The following is a 27,094-nucleotide window of genomic DNA, read 5'->3' on the forward strand; positions in this document are numbered from 1 at the left end:
TGAGCGTTATCTTTGTGACACACGATCAGTTGCGTACATTTCACAAAGCCTCTCTGAATAGAACCTTGTGCAGCTCCTAGCATTGCTGGAGGGCCCCAGATGATTACGTCTAGCTTATTAATTGTTCTATAATTATAAATGGCTTGCTCATTATTTGTATCAAGTAGGTTTGTCTATTCCAATGTTTTACGTATGCTGTACTTAACATTAAAGAGATACTTAAGAACTAGTTGTTCTAGTGCTTTCATGGCCTAATTAGTTTGATAATGTGAACTACTTAATTTTATTTATAAACTACAGAAGAGTGCTGATGGAGAAATAATTCTCTGAAGAGCTTACGTTGCCAATTTCAATGTCTGCTTTAAATATCTGTAAAGCTTGATCAAAGTTTTACTGAAAAATTTAAGAGCGGTTCGATTTTAGGCTGTACTCTGTTTTGCTGCATATATGGACAACCCTTGTGAGCTGGAAAGTGCTCAATAGCCCTCCATAGTCCCTCAATACTTCACTTACGTATGTTAGGAAAAATGCTTTTTAAAAATGCTTCAAAAAATCTTTAAAGCCCAGATTCCATTAACGACTTTGAATTTTACTGAATTGATTGGTAATTTCTACAATTACGTTTACCAGTCCCTTGCAGATGTGGGAGGACTGGCTCTCTTGGCCTCTTGTGGAAGTGATGATTTCTCTAATATAAAAGCACCTTTACATAATTTACATGTTCAGCTCCTAGCTTCCCTGCAGATGTGTATAAAAAGCTAGTTGAAATTCCTGTTAAGTAATTTTTTTCATTGGTTTAAAAGAAAAACACATTGGAGAAAATAATAGGCAAAAAATTCTTGTGTATATTCTGCTACCAAAATTCAAGAATATTCTTGAGTTACCTCAAAACTGAGGTGCTGTGCATATACATAGGTAGCATGAGTAATATTCTAAACCTGTATTGATCATTTAATGGCTATTTATCATTCATGTATTTGTCAGTGGAAGCTAATTGCTAAATACAAGCAACTCTTCAGGGAATAAAACGATACCCCCCCAAATTAATTTGGTGACAGATTGTCTCAAAAGGCTGCTTGAAAACACAGATTTTATTTTTTAAAGAGCTCCAAGCTTGCTCTTGGAACCATAAAATAGAATGTTACACCCACATACAGATTTGCATTTGCAAACTTGATTGCAGAGGCCAAATTACCTTACTTTTGCTTCCCAAAAATCCTCTTCACATGTACTAAATTCATGTTTTTCAACACGTGAATAGAAATGCCTAGAAAATTTGCAGGCTTTTGAATGTGCAAAGCGTGACTTGCTGCAACAAATCCTTATATTTTGAATATAAACTAAACCTAGACCTTAGAGTTTAAGTAAGATCCTAAATGTCCTAGACCTTAGATTAAGATCCTAGATGTGTTCAAAACATACCAAGACCACCAGGGGTAGCCTGTACTGCACTAAGTGAATAAAAATGCTCTTACAAATTAATAATTTTTGTATTTGCCATAAGTCCACTAGCTCAAAACAAAAATACTGTTTCTCAGTATCAAATCCTCTTTAAAGCATTGCCATACTAGTATCACTGAACAATGATCAGCCATTCCTAGTTATGTGTGATATGCTATTTTAATTAATTCCTCTACTTGTGAGTTTGCTTTTTTATATTCATCAAGTTTTGGAAGCTTTCTAGCATGGGTTGTTTGGTTGGGGGGTGTGTTTTAAACCTCATGATTTTTTTCACTTGAATAAAAGTATGTTTCCTTTTGTTTCTGTCCTTTGCAGAGCCATCACCGTGGAACTGGCTGCCTGGCGAGGGGTTTTCAGACTGCGTACCCTTATCAGTCATGCTCGGAGTTCTTGGCCTGGGAGCCTGTCCAGGTAGGACCAACTCTAGAGGCAAAAACACTGACTGCAGTTGCTCTCAACTTTTCACCCACTGAAGCCAATTCCAACAGACTGCTGAGAAACAGACGCTTTTCCTTCCCTTTTTTCCCTCTGCCCCAAGACACCTCAAGGAAAAAATAATTTATTTTTTACAGTCCTTGAAACACCTCTCAATTTGTGAAATGTTAAATAGCAAGCAATTAACTGGCTTTTTAAAGAATCACTTAGAGCATGTGGGAGGATCAGGAGTTGCATACTTCTGTAGGTTATCTGGAGTGCACACTTCATCATCATATAATCCTTCAGGATCCAGCAAGGTACCTGTGAACAGAAAGGGAAATGTGACTGTCCCAGCATGCAGTCTGTTACTGGCCTCTCAGAAAACTTCTTGGCACACAGGTATGTGAAGACTGCGTATGTGGCAGGGGTGGGACACAACGCTGTTCTGATTTGAAAGCTCTTGATACTCACTTCTGTGAATTCACAGAAATAGTAACCATAGGAGTACTTCTTACAGTGCCTGCATCTCACACCTGACTAAGTGAGGCTTTTAGTCTGAGGGATTCTTTATTTTCAGAACAAATGTAGTAACATAATGGTATAATGGTAACAGTGCTGATGAGGATACGTGGCCTTAGTACCTCAGCTATTCCTTTGCTGTCTCCCTCCGTATGATTTCTGTTCCATTTTACCTAAGCACAGTCCCTACCCTAAGCCTCTTAGGTTTTCCCAGCAGGTGTTCCAGTCTAAATTTGAGCTTCGTGTTTTCTGTTGCTTCTCTTTTCTATAATCTGAATGCTCTCTTGTTCCTTAAGAATTCTTGACTTAACTGTTTCTTTCATTTTCAACCTATATGCACAAGAGATTAGCAAAAGGTAGTAGGTTCTTCTAGTGGCAGGGAACTAGCCTGTGTGTTCCTGCCGGTCTAGATGAGCAGCCTTCGTTTAGTCTTCACAAGCAACTCCTCTATCCCAGCCTCCCTAAAGCCACCTTTCAAAATGTTGTCTCTGCCCTTTGATTTTCCTCAGGAGCAGAGAAACTTTTTTCCCCTGCTATGACAGAGTAAAGCCACATTCTTAAGTAGTTCAAAATTCTTAAAAACTGCTCCTCTGAAGAAAAACTAGTTCCTGATCTAGAACTTTACTGAGCTCAAATGAGTTTCACCAGATCTGAGTTCTGTGAAATCTGATATAAGATGAACTCCGCAAATTCACAGTAAAGTTAAAATACTGGTAAATCCTCACTTACAGTATTTCTGTAATGCCAAATGGAACACTGATTAAAAGCTGCATGTTTTTGTTGCAGGAAGAAAGCACAGAAACAATAACTTGGCTCTCTTTTTTGCAAAGTAATCTAGAGGTTATTTAAGAAGTACAGTAAGTGTGGGAAGGCATTCAATAGCTTAATGCATAAACTCTAGTATATGGACCTGAGTTTGAGATGTCTGCTTCTTGATTAAAATTCAACAAAACATTGTTAAGATTCACAAACAATATTGTTACTACATTAGAGAAATACCCCTTGCAAATATTTGGTCTCCACAGATTGTCACTGCCAGTTAGCTGCTTGTGGGTGTTCTGTGAGTGACAGACAAGAACATGTTCATACAATGATGGCTAGAGAGGGTCTTACCGATTGCCCATGGTTTATCCTCTCCAGGACCAATTCGACATGGGTCTTTGTAGTGTGTAAACAGAGAATGCTGTTGCTCCAGCTTGTCCTCTGCAGGGAAAGAACAAGGCCAAGAAAAAGCACATCAGCCATACATTGTTAAACCTGTGGATAACTATGTTCTGCCACAAAAGAAAAGGTAAAGTCCTCCTTCCTACTCAGTGTTCATATATTTTTTAGAGGATTGATGCGAACTGGTTCAGTGGTTTTACTGCACAGCTGTATCATGTCTTAACCAGAAATTCCAACTAATGCTTGCTAATAACAGTGCTTTTTCCTACAAAGTCTTTCTATGAAAGACAGATGGGGAAGTTTCTAGCTGTAAACTGAAGGTTTTCTAACATACTGACTCACCCTGCCATTCACGTTTGCATTGCTTACACTTATACAAAACTTTTGTTGAGATCACATGATGGAGATTTGGACTGACTTCAAAGTGGCACCAGAAATGGCTGTTTGGGGGCATATATACACATTGCAGTGAATTTGAAGATAAGAGCTAGTACTTTGTTTCAGAAGAATTCACTGAATGCTTTTCAAGCTGTAATAGGTAAGACAAAGGACAGGCAATTGATAATTTGTTTGAGATATTATCTACAGCATTAGAGACATTCTAAATATAATTGTCATGATCTCTCAGCTTTCAAATTAATTTCTTCCTAATTGTTACTGTGCTCCTTGCATTTAAAGCCTAACAGTGCATCAAGCTCCTAGGATTATTTATTATAACAGATATCCTACAAAAACATATACATCACAGTTTCAGATGCAGAACACACAAATAAGCAAATCCTAGTTCTGTGCACGCCGCTTAACATAGCGATCATTTTATGTAGGAGCGAGTACAATTAGAACTTGAAAATACCAGCTGCTCCAGTTCCATTTTCGTTAAATGGCAAAGAAACTGGCAATAGCTCCTGATAACTTTCTTGCATCACTTGTACCTTTTACAAGGTTAAAATTTCTTAGCAACACTCTAACTTTTCTCTTGGGATCAATGGAATATTCACCTGTATTTGGACCTGCTGCTGTTATTTATCACTGTCTATTGTCAAGGCAACAGAATATGTAAGTAGGCATGAAAATGGACTTCTCTAAAGTCAGAAGCCAAACTTTGAACTGTAAGCTGTATGCGTGACAATGCAGCTCACGCATTGTAGGGATTGAACTGATTCTCCTAGTGCAAAATAGCGTTCTTGCTGAGTAAAGGAGTTGTTAACCTCTCCCTGTTACGGAGGAAGCACAACATAAACGGTAATGTGGAGTACAGTAGTTATAAGAGACCAGGGCACCTGGCCGTTTTGTCATTAATAGTGATTAATAAAGCCAATTTTCTTTCAGCTACTGCATCTGCACCAGCTGATCGACCTCACTATGTGATTTCAGCTTTATCCCCACTCTAACCAGCTCTTTACCTTGAGAACATCTTCATAATAGCAAGGAGACTGAAAAATGAATTTTCCAGGGTATCCTGGAGCCGTGGCAGAGGACTGGAGGACTGAGCTCCCTAAAATTTTCCAGGTATGCAATGCAGAGAATTGCTCTTTGTCTGAACATCCAGCTGGATTCTGTAATGTTTGTGGTAGAGTCTAAGGTGTAATCTGTGCAGTTCTCCATTTCTTTAGGCTACAAAACTTACCTCAAAACCAAGACAGATCAAAATTTGTCATGATTAATTTGCCACTGTGGTGCTGGTAGTTTATAAGTCAGAGCTGATGAGGCAAACTTCAACCCATCTGATTGGAATGCTTTTTACGTTACACTAAAAGGTTTAAAAACAATCAAGTTTTACACAACTGAGTCCAAATCAACTTGACAGAAAGATAACTGTCTAATGATGTTGCCCATGGTGAGAATTTACTGTGTTAATGTTAGGTTAATGTTCTCTAAAGCGGGGAGGGAGGAAGCTGAGTTTCAGAAAATCTGTCATAAGCATAAGGTTACTCATGGACCAGGAGATCTTTGAAAACTGTACTGTAAATACATCTAAGAATAGAAGCTTGGTATTTACTGCCACAATATTAATTATTTGCTGTATCAGTCTGTGGAATAGGAAAGAACACAAAAAAATGTACAAAGAATTATAGAAAGCTGATTATTGAGGGGGGTGGGCCAAACCAGTTAAATTGTTGCAATCCTAACAAATGTTCCCTAAAACAATGAGTAATGTAAAATGGACAAGACAACTTGACAACTTTAAAACAGTGCATTAATCTTGCTTAGTGCATAAGAAAACAAAGCAATCTACACATAACAAAAAGCCAGCTTAATTGCAGTTCCTAGGCTGAGTGAATTTTAAAAGGGAGTGGAGTGTAAATAAGTTACAAAGATAGCAAGAATAAAATGTATTTTTATAACCTACTTTTTAATCATCTTTAGTATTAGTTGCAGCATTTGCATCTATTACTTACAAAAGCAAATAGTTGTGTTTGCTTTAAAAAGGCAGGTCACAACAGCATTAATTATACTCTGTACTTTTCGTTCAATATACTGGTTAGAGTGCCAAAACCTCCCAGACAGAGAATGCTGACTGTGTGTGCTACCTCACAGCTTCACTCCTGTGTGTGTTCATGCTGTGTAAACCCATTTAGCTGCACACCCTGATGGGGCAGTCTCCCCTTTGGCATGTAGTGAATTACTTATTTCCTTGAAGGGCATACTTGTCTTCAGGCCACTCCATCCATCCAACAGTGCTGCACCCAGAACAGTCTCCTAGCAATGGATGTGTCCGTCTGGATCCCCCAGCTCCTGTATCCTCCCTTCACTGGGACTGCTGGAATTGCCTCAGCCTGTTTGCGTAGCAGCTCAAGACCTGCTATTAACTACGCATCCGTCTTTCCTTCCCTAAACACTCACTACCACTACCACCCTTGTAATTTGTTTTTTTCACTACAGTATTCTGTAGTCATTATTGCTTACTGTTCATCTCCTCAGTGCATAATGGATTCTTCTACCAGGCAGAGCACTTGCCAGCACCTTTTCTGGCCCTTCTGAATTTACTTCAGATCACGTAGTTGATAGATTTTACCTTTTGTAGAAATGAGCTAGCAATGAAGAAAAGGGCTGTTTTGGGTTGCTGGTCTTTTCTACTCAATTAAATGTTTCTCTAGCTTTGCTATAATCTTCCATTACAAGCGTCTGATACAAACCATGAGATTAGAGAATGCAAATTGTTTTTGAGATCAGATGATACTTGCTTTGCTTTGCTTTATTATTGGTGCAGTTGTTGCTGTCAGTCTCAATTACCTAGGCTTCTTACAAAGACTACAGAATTCACATGTGATATTCTTCACACGTTTACCTGTTAAATCCACAAACTCACTGGTCTGAATTGCTGAATCCCAGTTTGAATGCTGCAGCTTGAGCTCACCTGCACTTCACACATTCTCTCTGGTAACACAGCAGAGGTGAAATCCCTGTAATTAAACTCACCCCTCACTGTACCTGGCTTGCGCACTTTATCCCAGTACTGCAGTTTTGGCCCAGTCACACAAAAGGCCTCTCAGCCATCAGCTTTGCAGGAGGTTGGCCGCTAGACACTGCTGATCCATTTGCCAGCTCCAAACCAGCAGAGCTGGTTGGCATCATATAAAGCCAGCAAGGATCTCTGCTGGATGCATGAACTGTACCAAGTGGGAAGGCAGAGATGATACAAAAACACAGCCCTGCACTCTGAGTTGGCAGTGTAACTCTTAACAGAGCAAAATATCTATGTTTGGAAAAGGCTACCATTTGTAAATCTATCACTCATTAGTTATGATTCTGTGGAGTTCTCCTAGTGTCCACAGCACCCAAATACAGAAAAATAAACTCATTAACATTAAAAAAAACAAACAAACACAAAAGTACACAGCATCAGTTATTTTTTTCCAAGATTGATTTAGCAATGTTGAGTTCTCTCTATAGCATTAATCTCCCATGCATATGTATATGCACTATCAAATTACTTTTATAACCGCATGAATTTAGTACTTTTTCTTCACTATAATCCCATAGTATACGCCCCTTAAATGAGTAAATAAAATTCTATGACAATAGGTGTCTTTTAAGCACACTATACTAACATTAAGCAAATTCACTCAAGTAAAACCCCTGGATTCATCTTCCTCGTTACTGCTGCACAGCACTAACTACTGCTCTCTGTGCCTTAAAAAAACATCGTATTTACTTAGAGGCCGAGGTTGCGTATCCTTGGCTCATCACAAGGCCTAGTTTAGAATTTTCTGTATCAAGTCCTTCCTTGCACAAGTCAGTCACAATTTTGTATACTACTATAACCCGCAAGATAAACAGATCAAGAACTTTCCTATTTCTTGTTCAAGTCAGTACACACTAGGAAAAGACAAAACATGTCTTACCAGAGGAGCAGTTATCGAAATTGAGATCTCCACAGATTACATCAAAAGCCACCAGCTCCTCTGGATTGGCTGTGCTGGAGGAGGAGGTAGATTTTCTGAATTCAGACAGCCAATCTTGAAGCATATCCAGTTGCTCACACCGAACAGTAGTGTCTCCTGTAGCAAAGAAAAAAAGAAATACCAAGAAATAAGATGTTTTAGGATGATGTTCAGATCACTGCATGGCTGCGTGAGTCCAGCAAAATCAGTAGTGCCAGTGCTGTTCCATTGGTGCGAGGTCTCTGTAGAGCTGCGTCTGCACCTCACTTGTTTCACTCAGAGAATGTAGAGATTAAAGCAAACTAGGAATAAATAAAATTTATAAAAATCAAATAAAAAATAAGAGCCATTCCAATCTCATTTTCTTTCCCCTTATCCATCAAACATAATCCCTTCAACAGAGCACATGCAGGCAACAAAATTAAAGGCCTACCTTTTCTTTAAAATAACAAGGAAAGAAAAACCCTTAGCACACACAGTGCTAAGTCTGCACAAGGCCAAATTAAGCCTTGAAGCCAGATTTACAAGAGCTCTAAGTGGTACCTTAGTCTTGTGCGGCCTTGACCGCACATGGAGAAATTTCATCTATATAATTTGCTATATTAAAAATTCATACATAGAATGACACTAGGTGAAAGTCCAGCTTTTCAGTTAAATACTGCATCTCAAGTTGTATATACAGAAGAAAGTTTCTTTAGTGGCATGGTTTTGACCATTTTTTTCTATGGGATACCTGATACAGAATGACTGGATAAAAGTCATTAAAAGTCTTTGTAAATGCTCTGGCAAAAATGGCAAAATTCTGAAATTAATACTAAAGGGTGAACTTCTGTAGTTGTTTAAATGTGGAGTAATTACTGTCATAAATAAAATGTAGTCATATTATTAGCTATGCTATTACTAGACATCTTGAAAAAAGGGTGCAAAATTAAGAAATGGCACGGATAATAGCATGCTCAGTACATAATGCTTAGCCCAAGAAAGCTCCAGCTAAATACAAACTGAATCAGAAATGTTCAACCAAGCGTGATTTGCTACAATCCTAAACAATTAAATGAAATATTGAAAAGAACATGACCAGGAAAAGAGACCTTTAAGTAGGTCCTGACACTGACTCATCTCTTCAGACTGTTAATTCAAATTGCAAGTAAACTGATTTTTTTTCTTCTACTCATCAGTTATTCCCCACAACTCTGTAACAGTTGGGCTGTAATATACAAGCTTGTACAAGTGCTCTTTGGATCTCTTCCCTGATCTACAGTTTCTAGTGCTTGTACATCACGTTTAGATAATACCCTAATCACACAGCTTGACACAAATCCAGTCCTGTATTCTTGGAAAAAACCTTCACTACCACAGTGCATGTGAAGTGCAGAAGTGCACTTCACGTATTTACTGATTATACATAGTGATATACTAGACAGCACGAGAAAGCTTTACAGTTAGGACGCAGTTAGAGAAAAGCACAAGAAATAGGTCACATGGAATAAATACAGCCTGGAGCAGGTGATACTGACTAACTACAAACGGTGTGTGACTAACATATACATTCTGCTTAACTAAAGACACGGATAAAATTACAGCATCAGGGAAAGCATGACGTTCCAGGGGGCCTCTGGCAATCATCTGGTTCATCCCCTTTGCAAGGTCACCTCATGCAGGTTGCTCTTGACCATGTCCAGTTGGGCTTTGATTGTCTCCATGGATGGAGATTCCACAGCCTCTGGGCAACCTGCTCCAGTGCTCAGTCACCCTTTCTATTAGAAACAAAACAAAACAAAACCTTCTTTGTTAAAATACCACTTCTTGCATTTCAGTTTGTGCCCATTGCCTCTTTTTCTGTTACTGAGCACCACCAAGGAGAGTCTGCCTCTAACTTCCGTACAGCCTCCCATCAGGTATTTATACACTTTGGTCAAAGATTCTTTCAGAGCCTCCTCCTTCTGCATTATCTATATCTTTCTATCCTGGCTTATCACCTTAGGCCACCACATTCTTCTGGCCTGCCTTTGTTTCCTTGCAACTTTTAGCATGGTGCCTGTTGACAAGACTACAGTAATTTATCTTGCTCCCCACAAAGTCCTGATTATTGCTTAACTGTCTAAGACAGACTTATTTATCCTTGAAGTGTCAAGATACTGCATGCATTTTCTGGGAAGTATATATCTGGTGTGGTTTCAGTTAAGATGAGTGATAATATAATACAGCCATTACCTATGAGAACATAAAACTCTGACAGCAACCTGAAACAACACAGCAAACCCACTAACTAAACACACACAGGTAAAATTCTCCAAAAACAGAAAACTACTTATAAAAACATTAAAAAAAAAAAAAAAAAAAAAAAGATGGGCAAAAGCTTTTAGGAGGATGTTTTGAAAAGTGATGGGTAACATGCATTGCCACTATTAAAAAAGCATTAACTACATAGTGATATACGTCTCCCTCAGTGAGAATTGTGACCCTTTGTAGCAGCACTGCACAGCAGAAAACCTCAGAAAAATAGGAGCCTTGGAGCTTGAGAAGCAGGCACCTGTCACTTCCTTTTAGAAAAGGTGCAGAACCTGTGGTAGTCTGGCATCTCTGGTTCTCCCCACTAGAGGTCATGGAAGCAATTGCACACTAAATGGAGTGTGTGCAATCAAGTGAGCTACATTTCCATGACAAAGAAATCCTGTAATGCAACCTAGATGTAACTGTTTTCTGAGATTAATATTATTGTTATGCAGCTTCCTGTAGCTACACAGCAGGTACTGGATGCAACTGGATGCAAAAGTTCTTAGCAGTGCATAGTTTTAGCACCTCCCAGTGATCCATAGCGTTGAAGGTAACTGAACTAATTAGAATCAAAGTAGAGGGGAACCTAAGCCTGAATCCAGAACAACCAGCGAAGCAGACATTTCAGCTGTCTGCTGCTGAAACGAAATAACATCAGTTGATATTAACAGAAGGGAGCTAGGTAATAACTCCCAACTATAACATTCAACATCTTCCAGCCTGCAGCTCTAACTAAATGTTCAGATAGAATCACTGATCTGATTGACTGCCACCAGTGATTAACCAGAAAATACAGATTTGTGCTAATTGCTCTGCACTCTTTTCCTCAGTAACTGGGCTGGAAAACTGCAAGTAATCATGTTGTGACTAGTTCCTGCAGTCAGCATTTCCAAGTTCTGTTTGGTTCCCTCCAGCTTCACATTTCATACAAGGATGAAAAGGTATTATGGGAAGCCTCTGCCAGCATAAACAAATACTTCACCTCTGTTCATTATAGGGTAGTCAGAGCCACCCTTTTCATTCACTTTTGAAATGCTTAAGTGAAATCCTGGCTTTAGTTAGAACTGCAGGTAGGTACCATAGGAGGACTGCTTTGTTCTCCCCGGAAAGCTGTTAAGAGGAGTGCTAGGTATCAAACAAAGCAGCTCACAGGCCTTGTCAGGGGCTGGAAAGGAACAGTTGCAGTGGAAGTTCTCAAAGCCAGAGTTCTCAGCGCTGATCTGTGCTAGGGGATATATTGGAAGGAACCTAGGGAAGATGAGCAAAAACTAAAGTGTAAGGGATAAAGCCTAGTCAAAAGGGAACATTGCTTCCAAGTCACAACCAAAGAATCCAGTTTAGCCCTGGGTGTCATGCCTGACTAGGTGATGGATTAAGCAGACCCATGTAATATATCTAAGCAAGAGTAGGCTGGAGCAAAACAAAGAAAAAAAAAAAGGACTACCACATCAAACACCACCAACAAAAAAACCTTTTGCTGGGTTCTGCTGAGTTACCTTTCAGCTAGGTCAGGTCCCTAGTCAAGCACAACGCAGCTTACAACAGCTGTGTTAGCAGAGCTGAGAGGAGGGGGCAAGGGCAGACTGCCATGGTGTGGATAAGCTAGCTTTGCTACTTCAGCAATTTATGTAGAATTACTGCCGGAGGATGCTGAACACCAAAGATACTCCTGATTTTTCAGCCGGGATCTTAGACACTGAGGGATCTCTCTCACTCCCAAAGTAAATTCTACTTAAGCTGTGTGTGGGTTGGTAGAGCTTGAAAGAAGTGCTGGAGAACTCAGAGTTGCTGGTACCTTGATTGCTGATGACCAGATTCACAATAAATGCAAAAAAAAGGGGCATGACCGGGTTATGAGACATGATCCAGCATGCTACATCATCTGGACCTGGGCTGGAACAGCTTGAGGCTTACTCTGTTTTGATGGCTTGGTTGGGTGTCTTAAAGGGGGGGGACTTGGGAAGTAGGTGGGTTCTACAAAGCAAAGCCTTCCCAGAACATCAATCACTGACTAACTGAAAGACATAAAAGAAACATGTAAACTTAACAGCCCCCTGGAAAACAATTACATTCAGGTCTCATTAGAGGACCCCCTCTTCTGTTGCAGAAAATGCAGCTACTTCCAGAATGGAAATGAAGAGCTCCTTCATAGCAACATTTCTTAAACAGGTATCAAGATTCAGGAATAGCTATTGAGAGAATAATCCGCATCTATTTCTGAAGTTATACTGAAAAAAAGTGAAAGTTAGCTCTGAAAAAAAAAAAGCTCAGAATGGAATTTAGCTAGCACATCTCTTGAAAGAAGTATTAGGAGTTCATTGACCGTAAACAGTTGGATCCCTTCATTTTATACTCATGTAAGTACCAGAACTATCAAGTGCAAGTTTGTGTATCCTAGAAGAGAAGCCAAATTGCACTTAGCCATGTATGACAAGATGGTTTAAATGGTTAACCTTTTAAACAGTGCTTGTTTTTATAGATAACACATCTTTACATACTCAAACTGTTTTTTGTCAGTTTTTTAAATGTGTGAAATGGTTTGAATCAGATGATACAAATCAGAAAGCACAGCACTGCCATACTGTTATGAAGTTTAGTTTTCTATTTCATTACATAAACTAATATAATTTATCAAAGGACATTTAGACTCTTAGATCCTTGTCTGCTCTATTTGAATGTTGCTTGAACCAGATAAGCCTAAAAATATGAAGCAAGAACATAAATAGGAAAATGGAAGGTTGTGTTTTTACCCTTGGAGAATACATGACTAGGTGATTAAAAAGGAAAAGGACGAAAACCAGAGGTTTATAACCTGAACTGGAACAGCAAGAAATGTCAGTTCCACAGCAGCAATCACACAGTACATTACTATATAATTCCAGAGTTAGAAATAGAAAACTAAAGAATGTTACACTGTTAAAATGTATTTGAAAAAATCATGAACCTTCTTTAGAACTATCCAGTTTCTCCAATGTACTTTAGGGACTGGCAGTTTTGTTCCCAATTCTGTCTCTGCAATTGAAGCACTAGCAAAGTAAAAGGAATGCCAGCTGTCTGACTGGGTTAACCTAGACATGCTGTACAGCATAGGTTCAGAGTTTTGCTGTTTACATTGCATTTCTGTCTTGCCTCAGCCTGCAGCACACATGCTGTCTTCAACGAGTCTAGGACAGCTGTGTGGTGCTCTCCAGCTCTCAGGAGCCCAGGAGTCACAGTCACATCAAGTAAAACAAACTAAGGATGTGTACCCCTCTGGCTAAACTAAATTTTGAGCTTACACAAAGTAAAGGTTTGTAGATTTGACTTTTACTTTATTACTATACCTATTTTAAATCTAGAACTGGTAGTTTTGATGCAAAAGACAGGAGACAGACATTTCCATAGACATCTCCAAGTATTTCTAGTATTTGTCAATTTTAATTGATGAGTGTTCTGGCTAGCAGCTAAAATGGAGAAACTTCATCATTCCAAGACGTATACACAGGAACGCTAAAACAGAATGACTTCAAGTTACTAGCTTTTCTTCCCCTCCATTTCTGGAGTTGATTTCTAAAATGGAGATAAGACCACCCAGTCTGGTTCTGAATACTGATATTAAAAGGAGAGCTGAATGTTGAGTTACTATCATAAAATTAAAAAAAAATAAAAAAAAAAAAGTCAAAAGTTCCTATGATTGTTGAGGAGGAAAAAGCCCAGACACAACATGACAGACCTACCTGGAATTCCAGTCTAGTTATAGTGGACAGTAGAGTCCATGCATCTCACAGACACAGCACACACTATTAGAGAATTCTGTTTTAGATAATTCAGAGAAAATTTAAAACAAATCCTTCTACACCCTGGTAAGAGTTTTTGTATTTCATTTATCTCTAACGGTCTTAGAAGGTACTGTTGAAAAAGGACACACAGTATGCTGTTTCATGCTGTTGTAAACGTAGCAGTGGGACTGTTTTTAATACATGACCTAGGAAATTTTTAAACAGTAGTATTAATTTGCCAACCATTTATGCACAAAGTTGGCAAGTAAAAGCAGAGAATTTAGGCTTACTCCAGCCACTGATTTCTGATGGGAAAAACTGTTCCAACTCGTAAAATTTTAGTTCATAAGCTGATACAGTATGGGTCCACAAATGCAAATAATGCTGATAGTAATGTATTTGCTAAAATAACAGTATTTACTTAAGAGGGAACAAAGGGAAGAAGAGTTCTCAAGGGATTTTTAATACTGCATATCTTATAATGCTTAATTATTTTAAGACTGAAAATGGAAAGACTTTGTGATGCATTTGTCTACCCTTTCTTCACTATTTCACTGCTATTTGCAATGCACACTGCACTGTGTGAGAAACACTGGAGGAGCAATGCTGGCCAACTTTTGCACGAGAATTCCAACACTTAGAAACAGTGAGAAATTAAGAGAAGCAAACATGGGCAGTACCTGCAATAGCTTGCAAGTGAGTGCAGGAAATGTATCCCACAATTCTTTGGTCCTGAGGTGTACTTCCCACTTGCACCTGGAAAGGAAGGAAGAAATACTTTATTTCATTAACGGTCATTAGTAGAGGAGCTCACACAGTCCCGCTTCCAACCCCAGCTGTGCAGTCTTTGTGCTCACCATTAGCCTTTTTTTTTTTTTTTTTTTTTTTAACCATTCTTTCTATCTAGCTCCATTTTGAATACACACACGCCCCCATTGGAGACGCCTGATCGTCATGTTTGGCCTTCGCAAGGTCCCATCTTGCTGCTAGCGCACTTACTCCTTCCTGCTCACCACTACATCAAAGATTCTGATGATTCTGACTTTCTCCAGCTCCTCACAGTCTCGCTGGTTCTCAGTGCCAGTTATTTTGCCACCATTTTGTATCCCAGCTCTTGTTCATACACCAATTAAATCCCAACACTCGTGCCATCTGACACTTATATTATCAGCAGTCTAAATTCTACACCTCTATGTAAGGTTAGAATGGAGAAGGAAAAATGGCAAGAGACCCTGGGAAAAAGGCTGAAACATGAAATAAATACTGGTTTTGACCACATTTCCTCCAATCCCTAGCACATTTTGGATTTTGGTTGGTTATTTTTTTACATTCTTATGCAAAGGTTTGGGGGATTTTTGCTGTGTCTCAGCAAAGGATTTACATTCTTCCATTCCATAATTTCACAACGGCAGCCCCCATGTCTGTCAACCAGATTAAAATACGACATGCACCCCTGCTTTTATGCACAGAAGAAGCAGGGCTTCCAGGGAAACTGGAATGTAATGTAACTGCTCCTGTGTATCATATACTACAGCATTTTTTAAAAAATGTATTTGCTGGTGGACACACAAGCAAATGAAAATCAAGTTCTAGTTCAGGCTTTCAATTTTATTGAAGATTCTGGCAGTTCAGGCTTTACGCAGTTGTTTAGCAATGGTGACAAAATTTAAAATTAAATAATTAGAGAAGCAGAGCCTGTTTTTAGTTTGCTCTTGAGGCAGGATTCTCTCTTAGTACAGAATGAGGCCATTACTACACACTGTATCCCAACATCATACAGCACCCCTCTTGCCAAAGTATCTGGAAATTTTCAGGCAGTGTGATGTTATTTGCATACTACAGCAAGATAATTCTGTCCAAGCTCATTTAGAGAAGAATTAATTCAGGTTTCTGTCATAAGACTCAACTTGCATCAGTCATACCATCATAGAATGGAGAGGACATCCGGGGGTCCTCTAGCGTACCCCCTGCTCAAACAGGCCCAACTAGATGAGGTTGCAAAGACCTTTGTCAAGTTTTGCGTTAGCTCCAAGGATGAAGATTTACCACCTCTCCAAGCCCCTGTTCCAATAATTGACCATCTCATATTTGCAGTAAATGAATTTATGTCACTTGCACTCAACAACACCTTGTTAACTTCCAGTTTTTGTTCCAGCTAGAAGAGCATACAATAACCATCTTGTATTATTCTGTCCTCAGTCTCTTCAGTCCTCTTTTAGACAGATTTCAAATGAATATTGATGGGGTTCTTACTGCTGTTCCCAAACAGTTACCTCCTCCAGGGAGCCTGAAGGCAGAGGAAGATGAGGAAAATACATCACTGTTGATTTTACCCCACACCAGAGGATTCTCCTAAACACACGAGACTGTAGCAGGGTCTCTAAAGATATGGCGATCTGCTGGATGGATGCCGACTACTGCAGGAGCTTAGGTATGCAGACCTCTTTCTTCCTCCCTCAGACTGCCTTGGTCTGAATGTATCCCAGGGTCACAGGTAAACTAAAAGGGGTGTTCTCTCAAATTTCTTACATAACATATGCAGTTCCAAGAGAAAACTGGGAAACCATTAGTTTAAATCCTGTACTATCTAGGGCGGGCACGTGGATGAATAATATTTTCTGAATTCAGAATCAGATTTTGACTTCAACACCAAAAACTATATATTGTAAAGTTTACAATATATATTTTTTATATAATTACAAATTTTCAGTGACTCCTGCTGCACTGAAAAAGCATGCATGTGATCCATCTTCCAGTGTTACCTACCATAATAATGCTGAAAATACTGCACATAAAGTTTTCTTTCTTACAGCAAGAATGTGCTTCTTATAATCCTCTTATTGCCTAAAACAGATGGAATCATTATCTAAAAAAGCACAAAAGATTAAATCTAAAAGCTAAACATCCAAATATAAGTTATAGTCAGTTGAGAAAAAAAAAAGTCAGCTCAAATTTGCTTTAGAATTTCCTGTGCAGCCTTAATGGAGTGCCTGACAAGACCTCATAAACTAATTTATACATAGGATCACACTCACACCCATTAATCAGAAAGAAATATTTATCATACTGTCCCTGCATGCACATATCTGTACTGTAATGGACTTGGGATCTCTAGCTCTCAGAGAATTACAAGAAGTGGCCTAGAGGAAACACTGACTGCTGCTATGTGCAGCACAACAAATGCCACCCCAGGTTGCCACTACAGGGGGATAGTGCCCCCATAGCTCCCAAAAAAGGAAGAAGCCCAAAGCAAGAGCTGAAGACATTAACATAATTGGAATTTCTTTGGAAAGTGCCAGCATGGAAGTACATCCAAAGCAGATCATCTCCCAGAGTTCACATTTCCTCCAACTTTTTTTGATTTCTGTCATATACGTGACAACTACTAGGAGAGAAAATAAATACAAACTGTGACAACTACTAAGAGAGAAAATAAATATCCTTCCAGCCTCTTGGTGTATTTTCCAGCTACAGAAAAGCACTAGTATATTTAAAAAAAAAAACAACTGATTATTCAGTCTAATTTGGTATTTCACAGATGGAAAAGAACTATGGGATGTGCAGAGAGGAAAACTACTTGACCTCCCAAATATTACAAGCCCTGTAATTCTGCACAGAAACGTTCCTTTGTGTGGTCAAATACTGTAGCTACTTTTAGACTGTTCCATTTTCAAGGCTATATTATACTGTGGTGACTGAGCCTGACCAGTTTCGTGGCACTGCTGCAGGAAGAGAACTCAGAGTGTTCATTTCAGCCTGCAACGTGGATCTTGGCAGAAAGGTTCCACTTCCACCAAACCAAGTGAGCACTTCACAAGTAAAACGTACTTCTTGCTGCTTAGAACAGAAAAAAACATTCAAATTCACATTTATCTAGAAAATCACAGAATCACAGAATTGTCTAGGTTGGAAGAGACCTCAAGATCATCGAGTCCAACCTCTGACCTAACACTAACAAGTCCTCCACTAAACTATATCACTAAGTTCAACATCTAAACATCTTTTAAAGACCTCCAGGGATGGTGACTCCACCACTTCCCTGGGCAGCCCATTCCAATGCCTCACAACCCTCTCAGTAAAGGAGTTCTTCCTAATACCCAACGTAAAACACCCCTGGCGCAACTTTAGCCTGTTCCCCCTTGTCCTGTCACCAGGCATGTGGGAGAACAGACCAACCCCCACCTCGCTACAGCCTCCTTCAATGCACTTATAAAGAGTGATAAGGTTGCCCCTGAGCCTGCTCTTCTCCAGGCTGAACAAGCCCAGCTCCCTCAGCCGCTCCTCGTAGGACTTGTTCTCCAGGCCCCTCACCAGCTTTGTTACCCTTCTCTGGGCTTGCTGGAGCACCTCCATATCCTTCTTGTAGCGAGGGGCCCAAAACTGAACACAGTACTCGAGGTGCGGCCTCACCAGAGCCGAGTACAGGGGGACAATCACTTAATGTAAGTGACGCATGTAAGTAATGTAATCACATAAATATATGTAGGTAAATAAGCCAGGCTTCATCATAAGCCTGACTTATGTTCATTTCAGATGGTCTAGTAGCTCTGTGAATCAGTAACAGCCATTGAACTACTTTTATAGGGAAGTCCTTCAGATACTGCATTCTGAAGTCTTAAATGTATTACGGACTCCTTTACTAAAAATTTCTGTAGACGTAGAAAAGCAGTATCCAAATATAAGTTCCCAATCTTGTAAAATAGGATAATCATGGCATGAGGAAAAAGTCGTACGTTATCTAGAGGTAAAATTACAGTGGAGAGAACATACTTCTTGTTTCACAAAGTGTCCCTGTTATATAATTCTAAGTTGATAGAAACAAAGTTACTTTTTTCATTATTATGCTGAAATATGCAAAATATATTCCAACTCTTAGTACATTTGCAAAGGTTAAGTAATCAAACTAGTCAAACATCTGGAAAACTAAAAGCTAGGAGAGCATTCTGATCCCTGCTACAACATTAAACATCTACATTTTGTTAGCTGTTGGGTGAGAAGGGAAGCTTGTTGGAGATTAAAAAAAAAAAAAAAAAAAAAAAAAGCTTTTTTATAAAGAGGAAAGTTTGCTCAAGCAATTTTTGCTTGGAAATCAAAATGGCAGTTGCTACCACTACATATTTACATTCATCACCTACCTGTGAATTTAGTAAGTGCAAAACTGACAGCTCCAAATTTTTATTTTCAAGCACAGGAGACTGACATCAGGTACTTTCTTTTAAAAGATTCCTTCTCACCTTATGTCCCAGAACATTAGTAGAATATATTGGAGATACCATGCTGGCATTAGGCTATACAGTGCAAAATTGTGTATCAAAAGCTTGTCCAATACAGACTAAGTAGTACAGTTAGATGCGTATCAGATAATAAACAATGCGCATGAAAGAAATCAAGCCAACAGGGCTACAGTGGAAAGATTCCTGTTGACAAGTAAAAAAATTCACAAGTAGCAAGAGTTGAAATTTTACAGCTAGAGTGAAAGAAATAACTTTAAATTCAATCACATTACTTGCTATCATGGGAATTTTCAGAGCTAACTGGAAAATCTTGCACATCACATGTTTATCATACTCCAGTACAGTAAGTATACAAAGCTGTAAACATGACAAATACCTTGTCTTTAACAGTTTATATTTACACACATTTGTCCCAGTAGTGCAAAACAGGTCTGTTCTATCTGGATCTCAAGAAAAGCATCAATAGATACATAAACAAAAAAACAGAAATATTGCCTAAATACCAGGGGTATTTCAATACCACCTCAGTAAACAGCTTCAAATCTGTCCTTTGTTATGTTAGAAAATCAACTACTTGGAAAGAAACATTCTTTTATGTTTAAAAATCTGGGCTGTGCCATTCATAACAAATGACACTCAGTTAAAGAATCAACCAACTGACCAATAATGTGTAGACAGAAACAAAAAGATTATTAAGAGGAAAATTTAATCTTTAGTGGTATTTTGTAGAAGCTTCCTATTGCCTGGAGGTAGCTATTCTAAAAAAATCCTAAGCAAGGTAGACAATTTCTCAACTGAAATGTGCACTCTCTAGTATGAAGTGTTCAAATACACACAAGTTCAAAGGATATGCCATTGCCTTCTCTTCCGTGGGAAGGAAATCCAGGTGTGCAAACCAGAAAAGAGATAAAAATTTTGTCATACTCCTGAAGAAGGAGCTCCACAGAATTCATCACCCCACAGTCCACGTGCAGGCAATAAATCCAAAGCTGGGGAAGGTAAATAATCTCAATGTAACATTAAGAATCCTTCAGGGAGATGGGATATTACACAGAATAGTTGTAACTTCCACCATTATGGCTTAATTACATCTTGGACTGTAAATGAGTCAAACCATTCATTTCATCAGATTAATTATCATTAAGGTGTCAGTTTTGTCACTGGAGTAAATACGAGTTGTAGTGGTACCTGCATTACTCTTTGAAGAAGGTATGTATCCAAAGTACAATATAGTTCCGTGGCAAACAAATTTTCATGACAAAAACCAAGCTAATGATCACACTATGAAGGAAAACTAGCCAAGCTGAAAAGCACACCTGCACGCTCTGTGGGGAAGAAAAACAACAAAAAGGCCCTTTCCCTAAAAACAAAAGCATGAGGATTGCATTTGCAAAGAACATCATCTCAGCAAAGGGCTGGAGTTACTGTTTGTCTTTGAAATAAAACATTCCAGACAATAGGAGCAGGGTACGTAGGGTGACAGGAGAAGTGGTAGTAGCATCTTGCTCCCACAGAAATACTCACCTTGCTTTATGTAGCCGATGAAGTTCAAGGGAACTCAAAATACGTGAGCACAAGACAAAGAGCTGCATGACACCCCACTAGCGGTATCTCCACACGCTCATGGTTCACACCTGCTTTGATGCTCTCAGATCCTGTTAACCGCACACAGTTTGTACCTCCTCTCTATTTCAACCACTAGGAGAGTATCTTGTAGACATCCTGTCTACTTTAGTACAATGAGCAGACAATAACAGTGAAGGACAAGAAAAGAAACAAACGTGTGATACAGATTCTCTCTTTCAACTTTTCTGTAGTCTGAAATTTTATCAATTCCTCATGGACTTTTTTTCCCCCTCCATTTTATCTATTTTCCAAGGCTATCGGGAGAGTCAGCATCAAGAAACTAATGGAAGAACCAATCAAACTGTGTGCCCAAGTGCTAATTCCTGTTCCTGGTAAGAGATGATGCCAAAGACTTGCTGTGACTCACACAGTTCAAACATTCCTGTCTCACACAGATGATTTAGAGTAGAGGTAACTTCCAAGAACGATTTATTTTATTCCTGTACATTGATTTCTTTGTAGTAGTTTTTTGGTTAGACCTATAGTAAAAACAGGCATCTTATGCTAGTACGGGGATATGTAGCAGCTGCTAAAGAAGAGGCATTAGTTAATATATTTGTAATAAAATAGTAATTTAAGCTAAGCATATTAAATAAAATTTAAAAGTATTAAATGTTAGAGATCAGCACAAAATTCTTTTTGGTGCTATGCAATTCTTTTTAGCCACAATAGTATGTGATTTTTTCAGAATTCTTTTTCTCTGCACCTACCATGTGACAACAACTGCTGCTTCATGAGCTCAGAGAATTAGTTATTTGGGAAAGCTTCATTAAGTTTATATGTGAGGGAAAGTGTTTGACTGTCAATTGGTGCCATGAATGAAGGGCTCTCTGTTTTCTGAAAAGGATAAAGCCCACAATTTGATCTCAGTCCTGTATTTCATCCTCCACAACAGTTGTAATGTGTCCCACTAATGAAGGAGAAAAAGGTTGGGATTAATAACTTCAATTATATCAAGGTGAAGTAAACATGGTAAAGTTTCATGGGTAGGGTTGTCCTTTAAAAAAAAAAAAAAAAAAAAAAAAGAAAGAAAAAAGCCTCAGCCAGTTTACTGGACTCTGTCCAATTCTTACATTAACATTTTAAAGCAGAAACTGAACATGTGGAAAATGTTTAGGTTACCCTCCTGAGTTAAACAGGACAGCTTTAGAGTTATCTAAACAAAATCATGAGCAGCACTAGACGTTTCTTTTAATATTTTGGGATAACACAGGTATGGGATAACTGATCAAGGAAAAGAGTCTGAAATCTCTTACTGGCCTCAGAAAGCAGCCATCCTGCTTTTCTCTGTAATCCTTAGGTAAAAAAGGTTCTCAATATGTTGTCCAACTGCATAGTGTAAGTTACCCCTTCATTCTCAACCATAAAGACAGCTTAAATTACCCAAGCAAAATTTAACTGCATCTGTAATACAAAAAAGAATGAGAGAAGGTAATTCAGGGGACCCTCATTTTATCATAAAAAGCAGACACTCAGAGAATAGCAAATAAGTAGAAACTGCTTGGAAGCAGTTTTGCAATTGGAGCTAGTGCTCTTCTACCATCTGTTACAACCACTCCACCTCTTCTGAGAACAAGGTTAGGTTTGCACTTAAAGCAAAGGTTGCTAGGTTTCCTTTAAAACAATGAATAATAACATGTTCTCTGCACAATTACTGTACTTCCTGAGAACAGCATTAATTTTCAGAGAATTTGAAAAGTAAATCTGTTAATAAGCTTAGGAATTAATGCTAATTAAACACAAGTTCTTTCAGAAATTTAGCAAAACTCACAAGACTTATAATTTTTTCTTTTTAATTCCTACAGTCTTTGTGTTAGAGTAGTATTATCCCGTTCAAACTACCCACATAAGACTGTGGTTTTGCTTTTGCTTTATGTTCAAATCTGCGTTTTAAACAAGAATTCTTATTTTTGCTGAAAGTATCTCTCTTAGAAGATGCCAAAGAGTAGAAGCCTACTACCAAGAACACTAGGAAGAATAACATTGATTCAGTGTAATTCCACTTCTCCCAGTCTCAGTGGGAAGAAAACCACTCCAAAAGCTCTGCTCAGTAAATAACCAGTTTGAGAGTACCTCTTTCATTGACCTCCCTACCCTAACTTTGCATTTACATATCTTGTTGGCTTAGGTTCACATTACAGTTATAGCCATTACATTTTAAGGCTAGAAGGGCATAATTTGCTAGCAGAGCTGGACAAACTCTCCAACTCAGTAACTCATCAGGTCAAGTTAAGGGTGAGTTTTCTGGTTTTACTACACTAGTGTCCAAAATTTGAACAGAAAAAAAAAAAAGCAGTACAACTAAGCATATTGATATATACTAATACCCCTATATCTAAAGATGAATGATTTTTGAAGCCTTCTAGTAATTTACAAACTGGTGCCCTCACTGGTAACTTTTAAAATTGATTTGCCTGCGGTATTATAATCCAGCTTCTGCAAGGGACATGCATTTTTTAACTCCCTTTAAATTCATTAAAAATACTATGAATTGAAATTATGTACTTGTCAAACCAACAGCTGCAGAACACCTGAGAAAACTGCATCGTGTTATATACAAGTACATGCAAGCTAGCTTATTAGCTAGAATCACCAGCACAGGATAGCACCTGTGTCAGTTACACTTTCCTCCTCTATCTGGAGCAGAGCAGCAATAAGAGACAACAGAGATATAAAACCTACAAAGCAGACTCAAGGGTTCTTTTCTTAGGTATTTTAAATTAATGTGAAATGCAACACCAGAACACGGAGTCACGGCAGAGTCTCCCAAGGGTTCTGACTGTCAAAGTATGAAAATGGATCGGCTGATTTATATATTTGCTAACTTCTCCTCTGAGTCCTTACCAGCAGCAAAGAACAGTGGTTTAACACTTCAGACAAGAAATTGTCACTTAGATGCAGGTGACATTTCCCCCCTCCCTATGCACTATTTTTTTCTGTGACTGCGTCTCTCTTATGTCCCAATGAGGGCCTCTTATACTGGACACAAAAACACTGCTAGAGTTTGAAGAGATCGAAGTGCTGAATGTAAATTAGTTCTCCACTAATGCAGAAAACGGACTTACACAATAGCTTCTCACAACTCTCTCATCCTCATGCCTTCATCCTGAGCTGGAAAGCACCAGCCTATCCAGATGAGAACAGCCTGTGATCTTTGTCAGGAAAATGCCAGCAGCAGCACCTTTTGTGGCAGACAACTTCAGGAAGAGAACAGACCAAGACTAGCCAAATTCCTTTGCACAGGTCTCCAGGTAGCTTAGGTAGCATGAGGCTGTGTTAAAAGTCCCTATAATTTACTTACATCTGCTTTCTTTAGCTGTGTCACCCCAGGTGTTAAAACCACAATCAAATCCCATTACCTTCTTGTGCTCTAGTTTCTCCTTCTATTAAGCAGATGTTGACCTTCCTTTATTATGCACTTTGAGACACACAAATGAAAAGCTGTATGTAAGAGCTGATTATTGTTACAGCTACTAATAATAACCCTTGAGCTGTCTAAGTCTCTCAGGTAAAATAATTCTGTGTAACTAAGCAAATCTTTCAAATCCTTACAAATCTCCACCTGAACTTTACAATCTAGATGGTGAAGGCAGTGGAGGAAAGAGGCGATAGAAAATTTCCAATTCACTTTAAACAAAAACAAAATGCATGAAATGCTTCACCCTGGCAGCAGGGATCTGTCATGTGACGCAACTCCCCCAGAACAGTTTTGCCTTTTGATTCCAAATAATTCAACTTGCATTAAAGGTTTAGTTCTGAGACCTTCAGTTTATCTCAATAGTTAAGTTTGTAGCAAGGAGACAAATAGTGCTCTTTGAATGAGAACTGATTTCCTTCTCCAAACGTGCCTCGGCATTTGGATATTGGGTCTTCCCCATGGATCTGAAAGATTTCAATAAAGGCTTTATCCTCCCAGTGAGTGAAACCACAGTGATTTTATCTGTATTGTTAGAATTTGCAAGTCTTCTCCCTTCACTTGCTTTTCACACTTTTTTTTCTTTTTTTTTTTTTTTAACGGCATGGAAAGCAATTGGCCCTTTACTCAGAGATGGAATCTATGCAAGGGGAACAAGCTTCTAAAGCAAACTTCAAAAACAAAACTCAAGCGACATGTTTCCAACTCCAGAAATAGGAGCACTGTGCTTTTCACAGGAGTCATAAACTTAAAAAAGAATTTGCACAGGACAGAGACACTTTCTTTCTAAGTCCACGGCAGCACTGGATGCGAGGCCGTTAGGAGGACACTTCTGCAAGGCTGTATTATTGCTGTCTTTGAAATCATGCGGAGATAAACTAACGTCAGATTGGATTATGTCGTATGCACAGAAAGTAAAGCAAGAGCTGCCCTCAATCAGTAAAAGGAATGATGTAAAACCAGAGATATAAGTACTAATTAAGATGTAAGTAGTACTATGCCGTTCAAATTGGCTAGGAAGACCCCTTCTAACGAGTTACTGTATGCTTTGTTACTTGCTGCTACCCCAGCATAAGACCTGAAGAATTCTGAAGTGAACGAATTGATTCTCAATGACTTCAAAACCACACCAGGCTTTTTACTTACTATAGCTTTTGTCACAGGACTCCACACACATGCAGTTACTAATTAAGTAACCAACCTTCAAACCTATTTTGTTTCAATGCTCCAATTAAATAGATCATTCCCACACTTTTTTGGTCTAAGAAAGAAATGAGCATTGACCACTTAATGCACAAGCGAGACAAAGTCATTTCATTACCAAAGTAGACTTCAAATTAAAAACATTTTAGGTATAACATGCAGTATGTCAGAATGACACAGACGTGAGGTAAACGGGTCTTTTAGTTGGGCCAGAGTTCTGTAATATTTAAAAGAATGTAGTCATCTTTGAATCTTCATATTAATTGGTCCCTATTCCCTGCTCAACTGTAACATTATTTAACAACTTGAATCCATAATTAAGTTCATCATCCCAGTGGAAATTTGAAAGGAGGTTTAATTTTCTGCAAGAGAAATGGAGACATTGCTGTGTTCCTAGCAGGGTAACAAATCAATGACTCAGCAATAGGCAGTTGAAAGCAGATTGTTTTTAATCTCTTAGTCCCTGATATACGCATATGCTGAAGGGCAGTCTTTGTGACCCTGGTAATTTTTATGTTGAACAACATGCATGTTCATTTTTTTGCAAACAGCACTTCATGATGAAAGAATAAACTCCAGCTGTTTATAAACACATAAGAGTACACATAAGTATAGACAGATGCATTTTTTGAAAAACCTGTATGCAAATATGGAATTTTTGTTTTTGCCAAATATATTTGAAATACTGGAGTATTATCAGACTGCAAGATCTAATATTTGCTTCTTTATGCAACGCAGTATCAATTTTTTCTTTGTTTACAAACAAGTATGAAACACCATTGATTCTTATTAAGAGTCCATATTTTTAATGGTTAATAATAGCTCGTGCTGAGGACTAGTGACCAATTTGCACTAGAAAATACCTAAAATTTCAGTTGATATATTTTGCTAGCATTAAGAAAAAAAAAAAATCCGTTTGTAATGCATTTCATTAACTAAATGCTGTGACAGAAAAACCAGAAATCCAGTATCCTAGGAGATTTTCAGATCCATGTAGGTTTGGGTCCACAGATGTGGACCTCTGCACGAAGTTTTTGTTTGTAGTTAATTCCAAATTAAAAGGGCCCACATTCCAGTTTATGAAGAGCACTGCCAGATTCTCCTGAGAATTCAGCATAAACAGCTATTAGCCTTGGAAAAGCAAATCATTGCATGCAGACTTGTATTTCTGCTGTTTGTGATTTACAGAAGTGTAACCCCAGGCTTCCTGTTCCCACTACCATTAGCTAATTTAAGTAAACTGTGTTAATAAAGGGAAAAAACTCTGTGCTCCCCAGTGTCCCATGCATTTTTGTTTGCTCTTCTTCATATCTCTCCATAGCGATTGTTTTGCAAATAAGAGAGAGGAATAGCCACACAGTTCATTGCAATCCTTTCAGTTTTATTTTACTTTTAGACTTGATTGTCTTTCGATTCCTTTATAAACATGTAGCCTGAATAAGCTGGTGTCCAACTGTAATGCCCATAGTACTGTACTTGTGTTAAGAAGTTTAGAATGTATGCCTTTTATTAATGAGATTTCTGTAAAAAGAAACTAAAATTCCATGTAAACAACTTCACATTTCAGCACTTAAAATTATACTTGTCTTACCTCCAAAAATTCCTTATTAATTCATGCACATCCAACACTTCAAC

General features: G+C 38.5%; 1 protein-coding gene and 1 long non-coding RNA gene across 25 annotated transcripts in view; one reads left to right on the plus strand and one right to left on the minus strand.

Moving 5' to 3' along the window:
* The window catches only part of SMPD3 (sphingomyelin phosphodiesterase 3), a 121,271-nt gene that overhangs the window by 8,462 nt on the left and 85,715 nt on the right, over positions 1 to 27,094 (minus strand). For all 7 annotated transcript variants that reach the window (XM_084533582.1, XM_084533579.1, XM_084533580.1 and 4 more), the window contains 4 exons: positions 14,662 to 14,737; positions 7,908 to 8,063; positions 3,511 to 3,600; positions 2,136 to 2,199 (listed from right to left, as the gene is read on the minus strand). In XM_084533582.1, coding sequence (XP_084389708.1) covers positions 2,136 to 2,199; positions 3,511 to 3,600; positions 7,908 to 8,063; positions 14,662 to 14,737 — 386 coding nt within the window. The remainder of the gene's footprint in view (positions 1 to 2,135; positions 2,200 to 3,510; positions 3,601 to 7,907; positions 8,064 to 14,661; positions 14,738 to 27,094) is intronic.
* Positions 1 to 27,094, plus strand: part of LOC311443436 — a 39,891-nt gene that overhangs the window by 665 nt on the left and 12,132 nt on the right. For 5 of the 18 annotated variants that reach the window (XR_014697260.1, XR_014697261.1, XR_014697262.1 and 2 more), the window contains exons 1-5: positions 2,138 to 2,277; positions 3,538 to 3,688; positions 4,891 to 5,070; positions 16,251 to 16,412; positions 21,095 to 21,173. This is a non-coding gene — a long non-coding RNA (uncharacterized lncRNA). Of the gene's footprint in view, positions 1 to 38; positions 1,873 to 2,137; positions 2,278 to 3,537; positions 3,689 to 4,890; positions 5,071 to 9,763; positions 9,845 to 12,330; positions 12,393 to 16,250; positions 16,413 to 21,094; positions 23,193 to 24,868; positions 26,730 to 27,094 lie in introns of those variants that run through there. The other 13 variants (XR_014697253.1, XR_014697254.1, XR_014697256.1 and 10 more) reach the window with 10 other exon arrangements.

This window comes from Aythya ferina (assembly GCF_964211825.1).
Source record: "Aythya ferina genome assembly, chromosome: 12".
NCBI lineage: Eukaryota > Metazoa > Chordata > Aves > Anseriformes > Anatidae > Aythya > Aythya ferina.